General features: G+C 43.7%; 1 protein-coding gene across 5 annotated transcripts in view; it reads right to left on the bottom strand.

Annotated features, from left to right (window-relative positions):
• The window catches only part of GRIP2 (glutamate receptor interacting protein 2), a 247,055-nt gene that overhangs the window by 52,838 nt on the left and 174,872 nt on the right, over positions 1–19,345 (bottom strand). For all 5 annotated transcript variants that reach the window (XM_030282773.4, XM_072935061.1, XM_041718658.2 and 2 more), the window contains exons 2-4: positions 6,069–6,149; positions 2,820–2,955; positions 1,904–2,049 (exon numbers count right to left, since the gene is read on the bottom strand). In XM_030282773.4, the coding sequence (XP_030138633.4) occupies positions 1,904–2,049; positions 2,820–2,955; positions 6,069–6,149 (363 nt within the window). The remainder of the gene's footprint in view (positions 1–1,903; positions 2,050–2,819; positions 2,956–6,068; positions 6,150–19,345) is intronic.

Below are 19,345 nucleotides of genomic sequence, written 5' to 3'. Positions count from 1 at the left end.
CCTGAGGGCTTGCAACTTGCAGCCAAATTAGGCTTAGACCAGCCCTTAAACTAACCAAAAAGACATACAATGTAGGCACAGTACTGCCTGCAGGGAGGCAGCCCTGGGGACCAGCTACAGTGAGGCCAAATAAACCTCCAAACACTGTCCCCACTTTGCTCCTGCTGCTGTGCACAGACACCTAACAGGGACACAGCCTAGAAATACTCCAAAAAGGAGCACTCAGGGCATGGGAAGGCTCCCAGCCAAGGAGTGATACTCAAATACCAAGAAAAGGGTATAAAGTATCCACAAATGAGTTCAGAAGCCATCCAATTTCTGTCCTAAGCATTGAAGTATGAAGTGCTTCAACAGCCTCTCATAAGATCAGTGGGAGCTGGGAAACCTAAGCCAGTGTTAACACAGGGTTTGGTTTATTTAAGAAAGAGATGATAGGACACAGTAGCCTGAAAATTAGACTTGGGCTTGCAAGATCCCTTTCAAAGCAGGAAATTACAGAGTGGGGAGAAAAAATCAAACCCACAAGCACAAGCTATTGAATTGCACTGTATTTCTGCTCTTTGCCCAGGGAAAGACAGAGGGCGGGAGCGGGGGGTGAGCATACACAGCGATAACAAACTCTCACAGCAGATAAAAGCCCACAATGAATTGGAATCAGGCAATAATTGACAATTCCCTGTGTTTTGCAGTGCTTCTTTGTTTGGACCATTCATAAACAGCCCTAGCCATCTCACTGGAGAGAAGTCACTATCTCAGGGTGCTCTTCCTGCTCATTTGAAGCTGAGGACATCTAGCATTGCTGCTATTGATTGAGCTGGCACCACTCCTTGGCTGGAAAGTTTAGTTTATCAGATTCCTCATAAGGAAGATCACAGAGACTAATGAATACCATAGAGAAAGGTCAAGAGTTGTCATCTCTAGGGAGCATGAGAACATTTAAGACTTGAGTCACAGCTGGCATTACCAAAGGTGTATGCAGCAGCTCACTAACATTTACAGCAGAAGAGAGGGGAATGATGGATACAGATTCAGCTATTCCAGGATAGATTTTACTCTTTTGGGCTTTACAGTCATTTCTATATTCAATACTTTTCATCTAAAGGCAGCAGCTACAGCAAAGCTCTGAAGTGTAAAATATCTTCCTATCTGGGGCGAAATGTTAGATTTCATTAGTTTTGTTTTTCCTGTCATTTTCTTTCTAGTTGTTCCATTTCTTCTGCCCAATCATTGTCTGATTGATATGGGTAAATGAATGAGTAAATAACTGGGGGGATTATATTCACAATGGAAAGACTGTGATGAGAAACTGTATCGAGGAATTTGTTTTAACCAGAAACATCAATCATCAAAACAAATCGGGGCAAGAGCATATAGTCTCCCATGACAGGACACAAGCCCTGTTAGCTGGCCTTGCCATTTTCTGCCAGGGCCCCTTAGCTGGAAAGCAGATTGCTTCCAGATTGCTTCCCTTCTCAAAACACATAACACTTCAAAGAATCCTGAGGACGAACAGCACTTGCCACAGTTCAGAAAAGGGCATCTGGTAACACACGTTTAAGACACGTACAAGACAAACCTCTTGTAGCCACACTCCAAAAGGGAAAAAGAGAAGCTGAAGCAGCATCAGGAGGCAGATTGGCCTGTGCTGTCAAGTCACTCTGAGGCAAGACAGACCTAATCAGCCATCCCCTGCCAGTGTGCATGAACAGGCACCCACTGTGCTGGAAAAAGTGCTCTGCTCTGACTACACACAGCTCGGCAGCCTCCACCGCCCTCGTGAGCAGATGAAGGCAACAGCAAAACGCCCCTGGACACTGCCTTGGCCACGGCACCTCTGCACAAGCAAGCCCATCTGCACCCCAGGACAAAGAAGAGAGAGCAGCGCTGTCCGAGAGGCACCCACCGGCTGGAGGGAGCTCGTACTCTACTTCCAGCACCACCCTCTCGCCCACGTTCTTCAGCAGGCTGATGATCTCGTCGTGCCGCAGCTTGGTCAGGTTAATGCCATTCACCGACTTGATGTAATCCCCCACGTTCAGCTGGTCACTCCTGCAAAGAAATAAAATAAAAAGCAGTGGTAGCACAAAGTCTCCAGCTGGCTGGTAACTGTAGGACTTTCTGAACAAGCCAACAATGCTGGACTGATCTCTACTGTCTGATTGCATGTGTCTGCTATCAGAGGGAAGTACTAAAATTGAAGCCATCTATCTTTCCCGGTGGCAAGTGTTCAGATCTGTACATACAGCAACAATTGCAGTGTACGTATTCACAACCTCTTTGCTGTTGTTCAGTTCCCATTCATGTAGAGCAATCAGTCAAAGAAAAGCACACCAAGAGCTGTCTGAAAAAAGTCCAGCAGGGAAAGAGAAAACATCTTTCCTTTTGCCTGTTTTCTGCAAAATTGTTCAATTACTCTTTCCTTTTTCCTGCTTCTTGGAGCCTTTCTTTGCCCATTCCTTTTCTGAGCCAATAATGTTACTTATACACTCAGTATTCAGAACAGATACAATATTAAACCACTTAGCTTGATCAAGATGCATTGTACCATGCAGCTCTCCTGACAAGGCTGCCTAATTTCACAGAACCACAAATATCCCTACAAAAAAATTTCAGTGCATAATTGCACAGAGCATAGGAAATAACTCAAAATAGAACACGTTCTACTTCCTGAAGCAACAACTTTGCATTCTGGGGCACTTGAAAAAAGGGTCTTGGGTGCCAACTACTTTAATTATAACTCTATTCATTCAGCAGCTGGAACATGCAACTATTCCTTTCCATTCCTGCTGTGCTCTCTGCACCCCATTTCCATTTCTCACCTTGCAGCCAGTCCCCCCGGCCTCAGATTGGAGACTCTTGGCTTTCCATCTTTGTCTGTGCCACCTGAAATGGTTAAACCGAGGGTGCTTCCTTCTTTCTTAATCAGCTCCACAATTGTGACCCCTCTGAACTCCTCTGAAAGATCAGGAATAAAGACAAACAACTCAGTGGAAGGCACATTACCTCAATCCCAAGGACACCCTTTTCCTACAGGTAGTGGGATAGTAGATTTGAACGAGTAGCATGAAGAAGAAGCCTCTGTTTATTTGAACTTAAGCTGTAAAACAGAAGTGTGTCCTGGTAGACTCACAGCAATGTTTGCAGGCAGGTCTGGCAGGCAGGACCAAGGAAGTCAAGGCAGAGAAATATGGGCTTATGAGAGAGTAAAAACCTTGTGTTTCAAGATGCTGGAAACAGTAGAAAATTCAAAACCAGGGTGATGGGAGGTCAGCAATGGTCCAGGGAGATCACCTCAGGAATTATGCTTGATATAGAGTGAGGAGGGCATTAAGAGAGCTGTCAGGTGGTAACAGTTACACAGGAGGAGGATGCTCCTGCAGCCAAATCCAGATGTGGATCTGCAGTAGCTGCCTGGATAGATCTTAAAATACTATCATGAAACATCAATATAGCTGGGAGATACAGAACACAACGTGGAGAGGGGTGAGATTCTGCCTTCATCAGGGGGAGGAGGAGGAGACATGACCTTCACTCATTCACAGCAGTTTGCTCACCCAGCTGCACCTAGTCCAAGTCAAACTCCCTCCTACCACCTCATCTGCAGCTAGAATTGAATTCATGAGTCACTTTGACACCATGACCTGTTTCCACATGCACTGCCTGCCACCAGATACATGTCCAGGTCCAGGGGACGCCCACCCCACACCTGCTGCACCAGTAATGCTTCTCTGGGCTGCAAGTAGTGCACATTTTACCTTTTCTATTCCAAGACAACACTCCTGTCAGTCCAGCACCTACATATAAGCCCAACCCGGTATCAGTTTTGATCTCATCACAGATCATGTTTGGGTTTTACAAAAACAGGTTTCCTACATTATTCCAGCTTTTGGATTTGGCATGGAAAGGGCAGTAACTGAGCAGGAGAATCAGTCCTGGCCTAAGGAAAAGACCAAGAGCTCCAAAGCCTTGGTAAAAGGCAGCTCTGTAATATTGCATACAACAGACCTCACACTTTGCTCAAAGGGGGATTAGCCCTGGGGCAAACAGGACAACATCCACACCTTGTCACAGTCTCCTCTCAGAAGCTTTTACACAATTTGTCTACGGCATTATCTATCCACCTCCACTATCTCAGGGTACTGAAATCTTCCATGATTTTACAGGAGGAAACCAGTCACCCTCACACAGGGTGCCTTTTACCAAGGCTATGAGGAGAATGTGGTGATGGGCACCGGTAGCACACAAGAAACAGCAGCCCCACAAAAAACCCATGTTGCAAATAGCCCAGGTGGTGTTTACACAGTAAACCTTACCAGGCTTAAATGAGATGCTCTGCTTGGAGAGGGAACATTTGAAACCTCTTGCACACTGACTTCCAGAGCAAGGCAGGGCCCCTTAAACAGCATATTGAAACAGAAGATCCATACTGGTGCAGGGCCTCCTCCGCCCATCCAAAAGATGGGATCTGCTGGCTCTGTGGTGCCTCATCACCAGCACTTTGCTCCCGTTCAAAGCCACCAGGACACCAGAAATTGCAGCTCACTTAGAGTCCTGCCATGCACTACCTGTTTTGTAAAGCACTTCCAAGAATAATCTGTGCACTTGATTAATGTGAGTAGGGAACCTCTTTGCAATCCAACTCCAGTCTGGCAGGCATTTAGGCACTGCTGGGCACCCTTTTAATGTGGCACTGGCAGCTCCTTGTAAAAATGTCAGGTCCATAATACTTCTGCTCTTTAAACTCAGTTTTGATCCCTTGCCAGCTGCAGTAAGTTAATTTTCAATTCAGCAACCCAGGAGCCCAGGGGCTGCCAGAAATTTGGGGGGGGCTTGCCACCGCGCTGGAAAGAACAACCTCCTGCACCATCCTGCAAATTTCCTCTCAACCACAGACATGACTGATCAACACAGATGGTGCCACAAGGGGAGATTATTAGCTTTTCAACGGGGTTTAATTTTGATCCTTGATAAGTGTTTAAAATGAGAACTCCCAGAGTGCAATTATCCATTGTTATAGGTTCCAGGAGAAATTACTGCTGCAAAAAAGGCAGATCCCTGAGATCAGCCAATCAAGGTCAGCCATAAGGAATTTTGACCCATGCTTCTACAAATCTACTGCCACTGTCACAGACCCACACTGTAAAAATGAGCTAGTTGAGGGGGATCTGGTCCTTCAAGACATAGTGTTTAAGCACCATACATGAGCAGATTTGGATTTCTTCTACTGGCAAATATGACTGGATTTTGCATCCCAGGGCAGGAAGAGCACACCTGAATTTTTCCCTGTCCATTGAGATGCCTTGAGCTGGGGTTGTTGGATGCACTGGCTCTTGTGAGCCTCTCCCCATCAGGGCTGCACTACAGTGGTGTGATACAGTGATGTGATGCAGAATATCCTCTGGAACAAGTGCTGAATGATGAAGCAATAGCAGAAGGGCCCTGCTTCCTCCCCATTACCTAGAACATATTAAACCAATGCTATGACTGGGTCATTAGCAGCCAGAAGTCAAAACCAAGTCCCTGGCTTTCCTAGGAAGGAGATGAGTTGTCCAAGACAGCCCAGTGCCAGCAGAGGTAAATGAATTTCCACTTCTCCACTTCCTCTTCAGCCCCCGGGATGTTTCTGCATGGGAAAGTTTATCTCACACAAAAATTTGCTGTGACTGACTAAATATCAAAACAAACTTAGTCAGATGTTGGAAATTCAAAGCTTGCCAGACACTGCCAGTCTCCCTCCCTGCTTGATGAGCTCAGCTGTGGCAGCATTTCTTCCCTCTCTCTTTTGCTGCTGTTTTCTTCTTTGTGAGTGTCAGTCCAGTGCAGGAATAAATCCTTTCCCAGCTCCCTGCAACTACTGTGAACAGGCCCACACAAGACAGGGATTGTACCAGTAACACACCATTCACTGAGACCAGTTACCACCATCCATTTCTGTCTTCCAGCAAAAGCTTTGCTGATAGATGCACCAAAATTAGTGGTTTAAGGGTTTTTACCCATTTTAGAGGTATCCAGGTAAACTGTAATGGATGCCCCAATATTTTGCAGTGGGAGCTGATCCCCTCCTTTACCTGGGATGCTTTGCCTCCTGGAGACCAGGGCTGTGTCCATCCCACCAGAGTCCTTGCTCCCCTTTGAGTAAGGGCCATCATCTGTGAGCAGAGCAAACACAGAAGCTGAAATTAGTGCCAAAAGCCACAAGCAACTGAACCAGAGCTCTTTAAGAAGTTGTCCTGGTGACACCAAAATTGGAATCACATCTGTATAACAGACTGCAAGCAAGAAAAAACGAGTCCCAGCTTTGTACTGCAGCATGTGGACTCTCACCTTGTAGAGAAGGAAACAGGAAGGCAGTAACATTATCTGATTTATTCTTCTTGGAGCTAAGCTGCTAAGAGAGAACAAAATTCCCTTACTCCTGTAATTATGTGGAACAGCTGAGAATAGAGAAAGCTGGGGCATTCATATCACAAGTTTCAAGCCTGTCATTATGCTTGTGAAAAAACTTAGGGTGTTTGGAAATCCAGTCATACATCAGGATACTAACAGGGCACTAAATCACTATACTTGAGTGAAATTGCCTATTCCTTTAGAACCCATTATTTCAGAGTCACCTTTTCCAGCTGCTGTTCCAGCTTCTGTACAATATAGAGAGCACCCTCTTTTAAATGATTAAAAGGAAAAAAAAAGTCAGAGTGAAGAGAGAATAGCATTATATACTGTAAATACACTGGCCAGCATAAGCTGAAATTTAAAGCATCTAAATATCTTTGTCTTGTCCTATTGGAAGACTGCTAGTTATCACAGAGTTTATCTGCAGAGAAGGCAGCATGCTTTTACAGATCTCATTTCTATCCATCTAAAATGTCTATTTTTATGGCATTTCATAAAAAGTTGGCATTTTTCCAATCAATAATCTCCAGTAACCATGTAGTACCAAATAACTCCCATTCTCAGTGACCACATTCTTGAATTTTTCAGTGGTTGTGAAGGTTTAGAAGTTGTACATGATAGTATAAATATAGGTTACTGAAAAACCTTATCCCTTTATTCCTGTCCACAGCCCTTAAATAAGTTACATCTAAGGTACAAAGAAGTTTTTGTCTCACTCCACACAAAGTGAACAAAGATTTTAATTCAGCCTCATTCAAGACAAGGGTCTGTACACAGTGGACTCAATCCCAGTGTTCAGTTTGCTGGCAGCCTGCTTTCCCCATAGGCAAAGTAAAGATGGTGCAAATCTTAGTCTCTCTCACCAGGAGGTTTTTCCTAATATTCTGGTTTACCCTCTCTCTGTCACCTCATCCCTGGCAGAACTGGAGAGTCAGGTAACAGGGATGCTTTGGGTTTATAAAGGAAGGTGGCAATTCCCAGGGGAGCAGCAGGACAATGCTGATTCAACTGTTCACGTTGCCAACAGCTACAACCACCCTTTATTTCTTTCCCAAATGCAGCAGCACATTGGAAGAGGAATCCTAAAGTTCAGGAAACCCAGCACAAGGTTCCTTTTCCAGCACTGGAGGTAATTGTGCAAAAGGCACCTGAAACTTATCCTGGACCACGCAGGGCTGGAATTTTTTTGCTAGCACGGAGCATCAATGTACCTTTGGTGCCACAGGCCACTGTGGATGGCAAGGACCACCCCAGCATGCAGCTGCCCTCCACATGAGAGCACTGCTGCCAGCTCTGCCCCCAGGTAACGTGCTCAAGGCAACGAGGTTCTGCTGTGGATGGGATCCCTGCATTCCTGGGAAACCACGCAAGATGGTTCAAAGCCAGCTCCATAATCTGCTGGCAAACTGAAGCAGAGAACCATCTGTTTCCCACAAACACACCGCCCCACAACAGACAAGCACCAGCACCCTTCTGCGTTCCATTCCCCCATCACAACCCCGATCAGTGTTGATAGGAAACCCCAGCTCACTGCTGGTTGCTCTCCCTAGCCCAACAGCTGTTGGCAAACATGCCTTGGCTTCCCTTTGAGCATGAAACCAAGTTGCCTCTGCATTAACAACAGCTTCCAGCAGCAGCCAAGTGGCCAAGAGCAGTGACCCCAGCCACAGGCCCTGCCGGCAATTAGCAGCACTGCCCTGTCCCACTGCTCCGGACAGCCACGTCAGCCAGCAAATAATCAGCACCACTACCCTTCTCCTGTTGCTCCTCCCTTCCAAACTCAGTTGATTATGTGAAAAATATTTGGGTTTTTCCCCTCATTATCTGGCTAAAACGTTTGAACAGGAAAGGAAGCTGCCACATGCGGCCTGCTGAAATGGGAGCTGGCATTTGCTCGCAGGAGCATCCCCGCCGTATGCATGGCTGCTTGTTCTTTGCAGCCAATTTCCTGCTCTGCCACTCATTATTACCTGCTCTGGTAATAATGGAGTCACTTTTTATGAACTCTTTTGTTTGTGCAAGGGGTTACATTAGTTTTTCTTAATAAAGGAACTACTTTTTGTGCTCTCAGTAATTTCTTCTGCCTAGCACAGAGCTGGTTTGGGGATGAGGTTGCTAACCAGCCTGATTGCTCAGTCGGCCAAAATTGCAGCATCAATCCAAGCACTGGAAATCTACCAACCTCTCTCCTCCTAAAAATTGGGAAAGTAAACTCTCTTTTTGAATCCCATGCAAGTTCTTTTTGCAAGCAATCCATGCTGGAGCTATTAGAGTTGTATTTATGAAGTTTTTTCTCTCACACCAAGATAGCCAGAAATCTTCCCCAAAAAGATTGTGTAATTGATGGCTTTCAAGCAGTGATAGTAATGCTGGCTCTAGACCTTCCAGAAAAGCTCACCAAGTGAATAAGACCCTCAATAATACTGAGATTGCAGCACTTTACATATATTGATCCCTATATTGATGGAAATCTGTGGCAACATACAAAGATCCTGTAAGTCTTTGACAATAGTTTTTACTATTTACATGCCTTACCATTTACATAACATCAGAGAGAGAACTTCTGTGTCCCTACATCTTCCCACAGAGCTTTGAACTCTCCTCCCCTGCAGAAGCAGTGCAGAACAGTGATACACGTCAGTGTACCATGTACAGTGACAATAAATAAGAGAGAATCCCCATCTCATTCCTTAAAAACAAGCTGGACAGATGAAGGAACATGAAAACTTTTAGCTGGAGGATAAGAATAAAGGACAGTCAGGGCAGACTCCACTACCCCTCCAAGCACAGGCACCAGGATTTCCGGACATCAGTTAGCTGCAAAGACAAACTGTTAAAATGGGGGGAAAAAGGCTTCCTTGGAAAGAGCACTGATTTAGGAGTTCATTATCCCTGCCTGTGGGGAGAAAAAAAAATGAAATTTTGGGGTTTTTGTTCATTTAGAAGAGCTATTAGTCTCTGTTATTAGCAGAGATCACTTCTTAATGAAAATGAGCATTGGCTAAATCAAATTCTGTGACAATTAGGCTGCTGTCTGCAAGTTGTTCAGATTCCTGGATCACTTTAAGACAGTTCCTGCAGAGAAAGTGCATTAATCTTATGGGAAGACCAAGAGGTAAAACTTCCCATTTGTTTAATGGAAAAAAGACAGTTGGAGACAGTTATTTTGCTACAGGGTAATTGCATTCCTTGTTTAGAGAAATGAATACCAAACCAGCATTAAGAACAAAAAGCTGTTCATGCTAAGGCAAACCGGTATTTTTTTGCTAGAATAAAAGCATGGGGCTGGAAGCAGAAATCCAAATGACTAAAACTAATTGCAATTTGATCCATTTTGAGGAGAGTTAATTCTGTAAGTCAAGGGAGGCATTTATCTGTAGTCAGGCAAAGAGCAGCAGAGGGTACACGAACATGGGTCAGGCAAGTTGTGATGATTCAAACTGCAGCTTTGGGAGCAAAACCTCCAATGCCTGGGATTTTAAAGATCTCTGAGTGCCTGAAGATGCAGACATGTACTTCAAAAACAGACTATAATCATCTAGCTGCATCTTTAGGCATCTCATCACATTTAAAAAGTTGATATATTACCAGAGGGAGGAGAGGGGGAAAGTGATATACCCATGCCACCCCTTCTGAAAGAGAAATTTGTTTTTAGCTCCCACAGAACACAGCCCACCCCACAGCCTGGCCAGGGGCTGGACCATCATCAGAGGATGACCGTAACACAATCCTTCCCTCTCCCCAGGCTGGCACTCCACATGGCAGCACAGCCAGAGGCATCTCATGCTCCAGTGGTGGATTTGGGCTGGATTGCAAGGCTGTACCCAACTGCCCCTCCAGCACAACTCCCCGAGGGCAGTTTGGGTTATTTCAGCACCACCACAGCAGGCTGGGGACAGCAGTGCCACTGTCAGCTCTGCACAGTGGTGGCCTCCCATCTTCAAAGCACTTAGCCTTTAATAAGGGAGACAGGCAGAACCAGAGAGCCCAGGACTGGAAAACAAAAAGCTCATTGAATACTGTTAAACAGACTGCACGATTTCCTGAAAGTACTTAATTACAAAGTTCACTGCAGAGCAAGAACTCCCCTCACATGTTTGCTTCAAACAAGGAGCATGAAGGATCCCACCTTCCCCAAGCCTTCCTCAGCAGGTGGCTTAAATTTTCTTCTGCCCATCTATATCCACAGCTCCTCAGGCCCTTGGAAAATCTGTACATGAGTTCGCTATTACCAGTACAGCTGCTCAGGTCTTTTCCCATCTCTACAAATACAGTGCTTTGGCTCTGTATCACTAAACTTAAAGAAAATAGATAAATAGAACCCCAAGAAACAGATGAAACACACCTATCAGTGATCTCTAGACTGCTTTTCATGAAGACTGGAAAAGTTGAGCTAAAGTATAATCCTGCCCTACATAAAACTAATCCAAGCATATAGCAACAAATACACTAGATCCTTAGACAAAATAGTCCATGCTACTGGGCTTAAAACAAGAAAACAGAAAGTCACTTTTGCTTTAGGATTCTGCACTACAATCTCATTTTCATCACACTGATTTTAGATTGCTGAAAAAAAAAATACCCAACCCAACTCTGAAAGGACCCAGTGTTTTCTCATTTTTTATTCTTCAGAAGATGGGGTGGGCTTGAAGAATGCCAGTGAAAAACCCCAGTATCCACCATAGCTCTACCTCTTCCCTCAGTGTAGGGCACCTTTCATGTGATTCTCTCACAGCACTAATGCCAAGTCAAGCAGTGTTTTGAAATGCTTTTCCCTTCCTTTGTGCCAGGAAGATTAAAAAAAAAAAATCCCTTAACCACTGAGTTCAAGTTGGAACAGACCAAGTTACTTAGAGAGCAGCTCCTCCCTAATTTCATAAATACATGTATCAACAAATCTGGTAAAAATTGCAGAGTTGCCTTTTGTGAAGAACAGCCTCTTATTTATCCTTTTACTGGCAACAAATCCCCTTCCACCTCATACTCAGGACGAATGAGAAGTTGGGGAAGCTTCCTCTTTACTTCTCTCATCACAAATTTCTGAGTGAAGAGCCCAGAAAAACAGCCATGCTGTACAAGAACCATCCTTGCTGGAAATAAGGCTCTTGCCTCAAAAACAACAACTGAGCTTTATCCCATTTTCCCAGATAATTCTGGGGGAAAGAATTGTTATCGACCTGCTGCCAGTCCCTGTGCCAGCCCTTCTGCAATGATGCTGTGTTCCCAGCCCTGGCCTGGGCATGTGCTCCATCAGCTGCAGCTTCCTGTGGCACCAGAGGCTGCTGTAGAAGGCTCTGGGCATGGAAGAGGTAGCTCTTCTATGCACTTGTACAGTTGCTGCTCCTGGCTTCTGAGCCAGGAATAACTTGTCCAAACTTCGAGGGTATTCCAAAAGGAAGTTGCACTTCTTAATTTCTTCTCCTCAATAGACACAGCATGAAATTCATCTCCCCACACCCTCCACATCTCTCCTTCTTTTCTTCTGTATTCATTCACCTACCAACCCTTCTCAGGCATGTACAATTTCATAACACCTGCTGCTGTATTCACAGAAATCAGTTCTAGGAAAATACAATAGCCTATTGTTCAACAGAAATTCCGTGCTTTGTTCTTCTGGGTTTTTTTTCTTTTTAATAAGAAACCGAAATTACTTTTAAAGAAATAATTTGTTTCAAGCAATCATTTTCAACTGAAATGCTGTAGATAATTATTTGCACAGCAGTGGCCTTTATGGGACCAGGATATGAGCCAGAACATGTCTCTGTTACCAAGCAGGTTGACTTCCAAGGGATACAAGGGCATATTTCTTACCCCCTACAAGACTGTAGCAGTGATGGAAGATTCCTGCTTCTCATGAAGATGTGGGAGGAGTTTCTGCATTTAGTAAACAAGTTTTGTGTGCGCAAAACCCATTTAAGTCAGTTCTGCAGAAAAGCCAGGCTTTGGTAAGGTTTAACTCATATCAATTTCCGCAGGATATTAAACACCTCTCAAGGTCTGATCCAAGTCCCATCTGATAGGAATGAATGCTGGACTCAGCTTGCAGTGCCAACATCTGGTGCTCATGTTTTCATTAAATACATTACATCCCAGAAAAAGAAAAAAAAATTTAAAAAAAAAGGAAGAAAGGGAAAAAACCCACAATTTAAGAATCTACAATCAATCTGCTATTACACCCATGTCTTTTCTATACCAGAGCCCTTGCTATAATGCAGTGTTTGTTCTCATATTGCTTTGGAAGCCAACACAAAGTCACTTTATCTAATCAGCGCATCCAAGGGACTCTGTGATAGAGGACTTGGAAGTAGTTCTTAATTTCCACTCAAGCTGTACTGAGAGATGGAATAAAAAATACTCATAACAGTAAAAAAAAACCTTTTTATTAAAACCATCTCCTTTTTTTGTCTCTCCTGGTTTTGTATGAAAATTAAATTCCCATGCTGTTCATCTACTGTCCTCTGCACCTCTGGAATACAGTGGCCAATATCCATCAACCTGCAGGGGAGAGAGAGTGCAGCCTGAAAGAGGTTTATAATCTTGTAACTTTCAATAAAAATGTGTTTTGAGTAGAGAAGACTTAAGTTATTGCTCTCAGAAAAGCAAAGAGCTCTTGTGCAAACCAGATCTAGACCAACTTCACCACTCATCTTCCTCTGCATGGTAGGGAGGAGACCAGGTGATAACAGATGCAGAACTCTTAGAAATGAAACATTCCATTGCTCTTCTGTTCACAGAGGAGCTGATGTTGTTCTTCTGAAGTAGCCTGTGATTTTGTTTCTTTCATTTAAAAGTATCAGAGATTACTCTTTCCTGATTCTGGTGAGGACATGATTTTGTGCATTAAATTAGGCTTATTAAGAGCTGCTTGAGGGATTTCACGACTGGATCTTCAGCACAAATAGATTTTCCCAAACAAAACCCAAGAATCTTCACTTTTATCCATTTCTTCCTAACAATCCTCTAACAATATCAACACCAAGAAGATCCTTCTTCACTCACTGAGCCCTCTCCTTCACTTTTCTTAAGCAGTCCCCAGCAAGATTTGCATTTCTAGTGTTAAAAAATAGAAAGACAGAAATGGAGAGAGACTTTCCTTCCTGCAATCCTTCTCACCCTCCCAGGCATTTTCAGACAGCTTGATCAGTTTATATTTGTGCATGACCCAGTGGCAGAGGAAGCTCTGCAGTGCCTCACCCCCTTGAAGATAATTTGTACACACAGATTCACACAGAGCATTCACAGCAATTTTGTGCACGAGAGACAAGGATAGTGCAAAAACCAACTCCATGAGATTATTATTTCTCAATGGTTCTAGTGCCTGAAATTATGTTATTAAAGTTACATTTTCCAGTCAATCTGGCAATTTCTCTTATTAAGCAGCATAGAGTGTACTGAGGAGAGTCCAACACTAAGCTAGAAAGATGAAATATTGCTGATATATTGATTGTGTTATCTGAAGAAATTAACTTTAAAGAGTAAAAATTCAAGAGGAATAAGATACATTTTCAGATTGATCTTTCATGGAAATTATCCAAGTTACCAATTGTAATATGGTGAGAAATTACCAATAAAATCTAACATCATTCCTAAGGAAGAATGCCTCACTAGATACAACTGGATTTATTAATCTAAGCAGCAGGCAGCAGTAAATCCTAGCTGGCAAGGGAATCAATTCTCCCTATTAACTCTATGTAAGCTTCCAAACTCTTTCTTAAATATGGAGGTAGATAAGAAATGCAGCCTGCTGAATCCAAACCCTGAGGACTTACCTTCTTTCAAGCTCCAAATGCCATGCTAAGTGACTGTGGAGTAAAATCAAATAATAAAAGACAGCTCTATTGTGGGTTTTCAATTAAATGAAATTAAGTACTATCAGTTTACTAGACTTCAGCACTCAAATCACTTGTGCCACCTAAGTCTAGAGGCCACTATTACTTAGTTCTTTAAAAACCCTGGAGTTAGTCAAAAAAGGAAAATGAGGTTTGCTTTAATGAAACCCATCATGAATGTTTTCACTGCACAGGGTTTGGCTCCAAGCTGCCTTCCAACTAAGACAGCTTGTCAAAAGCTACACCCCAGCAGGCAAAAGCTTTTATTTTTTGCTATTTCAATAGTTGAAGCAAAAAAACATCATCAATGTCCATATTGAAACATATTTCATCTTGGTGTCTTGTTAGGGTTTTTTACTGTCTTACCTAATGCCAGGGTTGGACTCACAAAGGTCCAGGGAGAAGACAGGGAGACAAGACTCAAGGGCCATTGGCAGTGCCAAGAGCTGGGCACCCTCCTGCACAGCCTGGGTGGGAACATGAAGCATAAACCAACAGCTTGGGTGTGCTAGAACAGGGAGAAGTCAGGACTTCCATCTTCTGAAATGGAGGTCAATTTGCTGCAGTGATAGCAAATTCTTGCACCTATTTTGCATTTTACAAACTCTCCTTTGATCGCTATTATGATTGCTATAAAAACAGCACTTGTTGTCTTTCATCCTCCAAGTTCTTAGAAAAGAACTGTTAAATCAAGAGGCTGTTAACTTTCCAGGGAGCAAAGGAATTTAAGAAGTACAAGGTAGGGCTGTACTAAAAAGAAGGGAGAAGGCAATCTGGTCTGGTGTGTGAGCCTGGCAGGAGAGCACAGAACTCTTCAGTGCAGAGCTAGAGAGACAAAATTTGAGGAGGAGAGCTATAGATGCATCCTAGATGTTGGAACATGTGCATGGTCGTCTCTTTCCACTGAATGTAAAGAATTAACCACCTGGACATTGTGTTGCTGAATATCTTGGCATGATGGATGGACGACTTTCTCAGAAGCATTTGGCAGCCCTTAGGCAGTTCAGAGGATGGCTCACAGGAACTAAGTTCTTTGACCTGTATTATGCAGGGAGCGAGACTAGATGTTGAATGGCTCAGTCACAACCTAGTCTTACAAAAAATCCCAAAACAAAAAAGGTGAAGGTGCCATTTGGGATTAAATTGGCTGAAAGGAAATAGCACCGTTCAGTGAAAGGGTAATTTTTGCCCATAATAATTCTTTTCTGCAGTTTTGACCAGCTCAAAGCTGAAGATCCCACCTCAAATGAAGCAGAAGGATACATCAATATTACTGCAGCAGAAACAAAAAGCAATGACTGACAGGGTTCCCTGAGCTACTTTTTTATGGTGAAAAGATGTTTAATTTCAAACAGAGGAAAACTGGAGTACCCACTTCCCAATATATACCTGGATAGGAATGAAAAAAACAGAGCATGAGTTCTGAAATAGAAGCAGGATAATGAAAACTATCACTAGATACCTTGGAGTTTGTAAATTAGGGGCTTGAGACAACAGGTTTTAATATTGGGCTTTGCTACAGACAGATAACTTGTCCCAGTTCAGCAGGCAAATTGTCAAGAGCAAATCTCTTGTGACAGGTAGTAGACAAAGCAAAGGAAAAAACACTGGATTCCTCACCAGACAGGGAAGATGAGGTGGCAAAAAGACATTGTGCCAACATTCAGCCTCATAATCCTTTACAAAGAGGGACTTAGCTACATTGTAATGCCTTTTTCTGATTTACTTCTATATTACTTTAAAGAGAGTCCTTGATACAAAAGTAAATTATGTGCCCCAAAGAGCACATGCAAAATTTTAGCGCCTCTAAACTTGCAGCAGTTCATGTAGAGACCAAGAGAGGAGAAGTAAACCAAGACAGCTCCTTAGATGAGTTGGAGAAAGCCCCTTCTTTCTACTTCTGGAAAAGCAAATCACATCTTGCTTCCCTGCTGCTCTCATCAGTTTGACATAAGCAACACTTGTACCAGCAAGATATAACAAGGGGTGGGCAAGGGGAGTCCAGGAGAGCTTTTTCAAGGAAGGTCACCCTACCACATATCCATATCTCTCTGCTCCCAATTACAAGTCTGCTCTGACTCAGAGGAAAGGCACAGAAAATTAAATGAAGGATCAAATCTGGGAGATTTATCGTGCCAGTTCATGAGGTGGCTGAGATTGATACAGATCCATGTGTGGTATGCATCAATCTCAGTGCCAACAGCAATAAGAAAACCCTTGCAAACCACAGCATAATAAAAACAGCAGAACAAAACAAAACAAAACAAACAAACAAACCAAAAAGAAAAAAAAACTACTGGCAAATCAGGCAACAGAAGAAATGCATTTCAGTGCAGTAACATTTAATAAAAGCATGAGCCAGGGATCAAGGTGTGAAGTGAGCAAACAGATTGAGGTAAAACTTATCTCCAACAGCCATTTGCATCATCCCATGGGCCAGTGCATGAAGGCATCTCACAGCCAGGTTTGCCAGAAATAGGGTGATGCCCCAGCTGGAGCCCCCAGCTCACAGTGCAGCCCCCAAGGTTTAGGAACCTATTTTAGCACTGCAAAGACAGCTGGTGCTGCAGGAAAGTGACATCACAGAGGTAGACATTTAATGCAGTAGGTGGCAGATCAGGTGCTTTATCCCAGATTTGCACTGCATTTTGATGCAAAGTGCTTAAAAGCCAGTGGGAGTCAAAAAATAAGGAAGAAATTCCAGACAGCATTAACTATTTTAAAAGAAAGATTTCTGGCACCCCATTTAGACTTGTTTCCAGCTTATCCACGAAGCTCTGCTAAACCTTACTAAGACTTAATTCCCATAAATGTGATTCTCCCTCAGTGTTCAGCTAAGTAGCAATGTTTCAAAGAAAGTAAATACCAAATCGTGGGAGTTGGATTATTCATTCATGTGGTAAAAGCCATTATATATTAATACATACAGATGTTCCTACTTCAGGACTGATCTAAACATATGTAGATTTTAGACTCTGACACACGAGCCATCTCTTATGCAATGGCCCATGTATGAGCCCAGGCTGATTTATCCTAGACTGTGTCAGGAGGATTCACGGGAGCTGTGTGAGAGATGGAATAAGCTTACAGCTAAATGACTAAAGAAAGAGTAAGCAAGAGCCTCATTTAAAATGAAAGGAAGAAGGGAGAAGGAGAGAAATCAAAGAGTCAGGGAATATCAGATTTAGCAGGACAACAAGATAAAATAGGAAAGTTCCAAAGCTCCAAGTTATTTGATGTTGGAACTGGTACAGCTGATCTCTTCAAACCAGCTGTTAAAAATTTCCCTGAATTGCCCATCAAATCTTGCTTCCAACAATCTCAGCTCCTGTGTTTGCCCACTTCTTGCTCCCCATTAAGCCTTGACTTGGCTTCAGACTCTGCCAACCTCCCAGCCTCCAAACAGGCTGATGTCAAAGATCAGCACAGCACCACTTTGATGAAAACAAACATCTATTCAGTACAAAAGATGGATGAGATCCTGCTCCAGCAGAGTTATTAATGTATTCCAGCTGTTTTCCATGGCTGCCTTAATGCAAACTGCTGTGCTGGTTTCCAGTTGCTTTATATCACACAGGTGAAACAAAGCAGGTGGAAAACCCAGTCTCAGCTTCAGCCAGCACAAGAATTCACAAAAGACATGGAAACTCCTGGGGAAATTACGAACAAAATGCTGCAAGCTGTGACCCTCTGAAAAGCTCACAAAGAAAACCTTGTGATTTTCATATGGAAATCCTGCTCTGTGAAGAATTCAAGCCCCATAGTTCTGTGGGTCTATTTCCCCTTCTTTTTTGAAACCCAAAAGCACAACAATCAAAGGATCAGCCCCGAGCAAGGCATGGCCACAAGGAGCCTGAGGTTGGGAAATGGGGACACCAGTTAAAAGAGCACTCACAATTTGGTGAGAGTCCCAGCTCTCCTGACCATCACACACTCCAGAGGGACTCATGCCTCTGACCAGGCAGACTCATGCCTAGGACTGAGGGAAAAGTCAGTTTTGCATTGCCCCAGGGAGGCACCTGCTCCCCTCTGAACAAGACAGGGGAACCTGGATAAGAAGGAGAGAGGCACAGGAGCTCTCCCGGGGCTGGGCTGAGCAGCTCCACCTGCACCCCAAACCTGCCCTCTCCCCACACACCACTACCCAAGGCCAGGCAGGTTTGCAGCAGAATAAGGCCATACATCTGAAAAGATGCAACATGCACCTGAAAGGTTGCAGCTGGGAGTTTTACCGCTTACAGATGATAAGAAGTAGCAAAGAACTCAGGAAAATTCAGGTGTAGCTAAAGACCGCAGAGTCTTGGGGAGAAGAAGATGCACGTGACAGCCTTTCTCCAGGCAAGAACACAGACCATTAAATGTAATGCTTCACATTATGCTTCCAAATACCCACTTAATTTTGATTCAACAAGGCACTTGTGCTAATAAAAATTAAAACAGGTTCTGTAGAGTGTGTAATGGATGTGTGGAAGAGCTGCATGCGCAGGTGTAGCTAAAATTAACTATGAATACTAAACTTAACTGCTTTTCAAGTCTGGGGAGCACTGCAACCACCTGGAATTCCAGGGTGCCATGCAAGTGCCCATCCAGCCCCTCACCTCACCAAGGGTTCTCAGGATTGTGGGGGGACATCCCTGCACCAGGTATCTCCCATTCCCACCTCTCTAACCTCCAGATGGAGTCTGGATTCTCCAAAAGCAAATATTGCCAAAAGTTTACCTCTTGCCACTGAATGCCAGAACCAAAGGCAGCTGCTGATGATAGATTTCCACCAGTTTCCCACAAGTATGGATGTCTGTGCGTCCACACTGCTGCAGGAGAGCCGAGTGTGTGCTCAGGGAGAGGAGAGGGAAACATTGTCTCTGTGAACGTCAGATACAGCAGGTCCATTTAATGACTAAACACACATGACTGTTTGCTTATAAAACACAGTGTCACATAAATCTGCTAGGAGCTAATTGCCTATTATAGCTCATGACGCTGCTGGAGTCAGCTGCTGAATTATAAAGGGTCCTTCACAAAGGAGGGAAAGCCAGTGGAGCTCTGCTCACCCGCCTCCACCACAGTTTCCAAACATTTTGTTTTCCAGTACCTATAAGGTGAATGCTTATCCCCCCTCTAAATGA

Source organism: Taeniopygia guttata, chromosome 12 (genome assembly GCF_048771995.1).
Source record: "Taeniopygia guttata chromosome 12, bTaeGut7.mat, whole genome shotgun sequence".
NCBI lineage: Eukaryota > Metazoa > Chordata > Aves > Passeriformes > Estrildidae > Taeniopygia > Taeniopygia guttata.
Note: the sequence above shows the minus strand (reverse complement) of the source record. Positions and strands in the feature narration are given on the sequence as shown.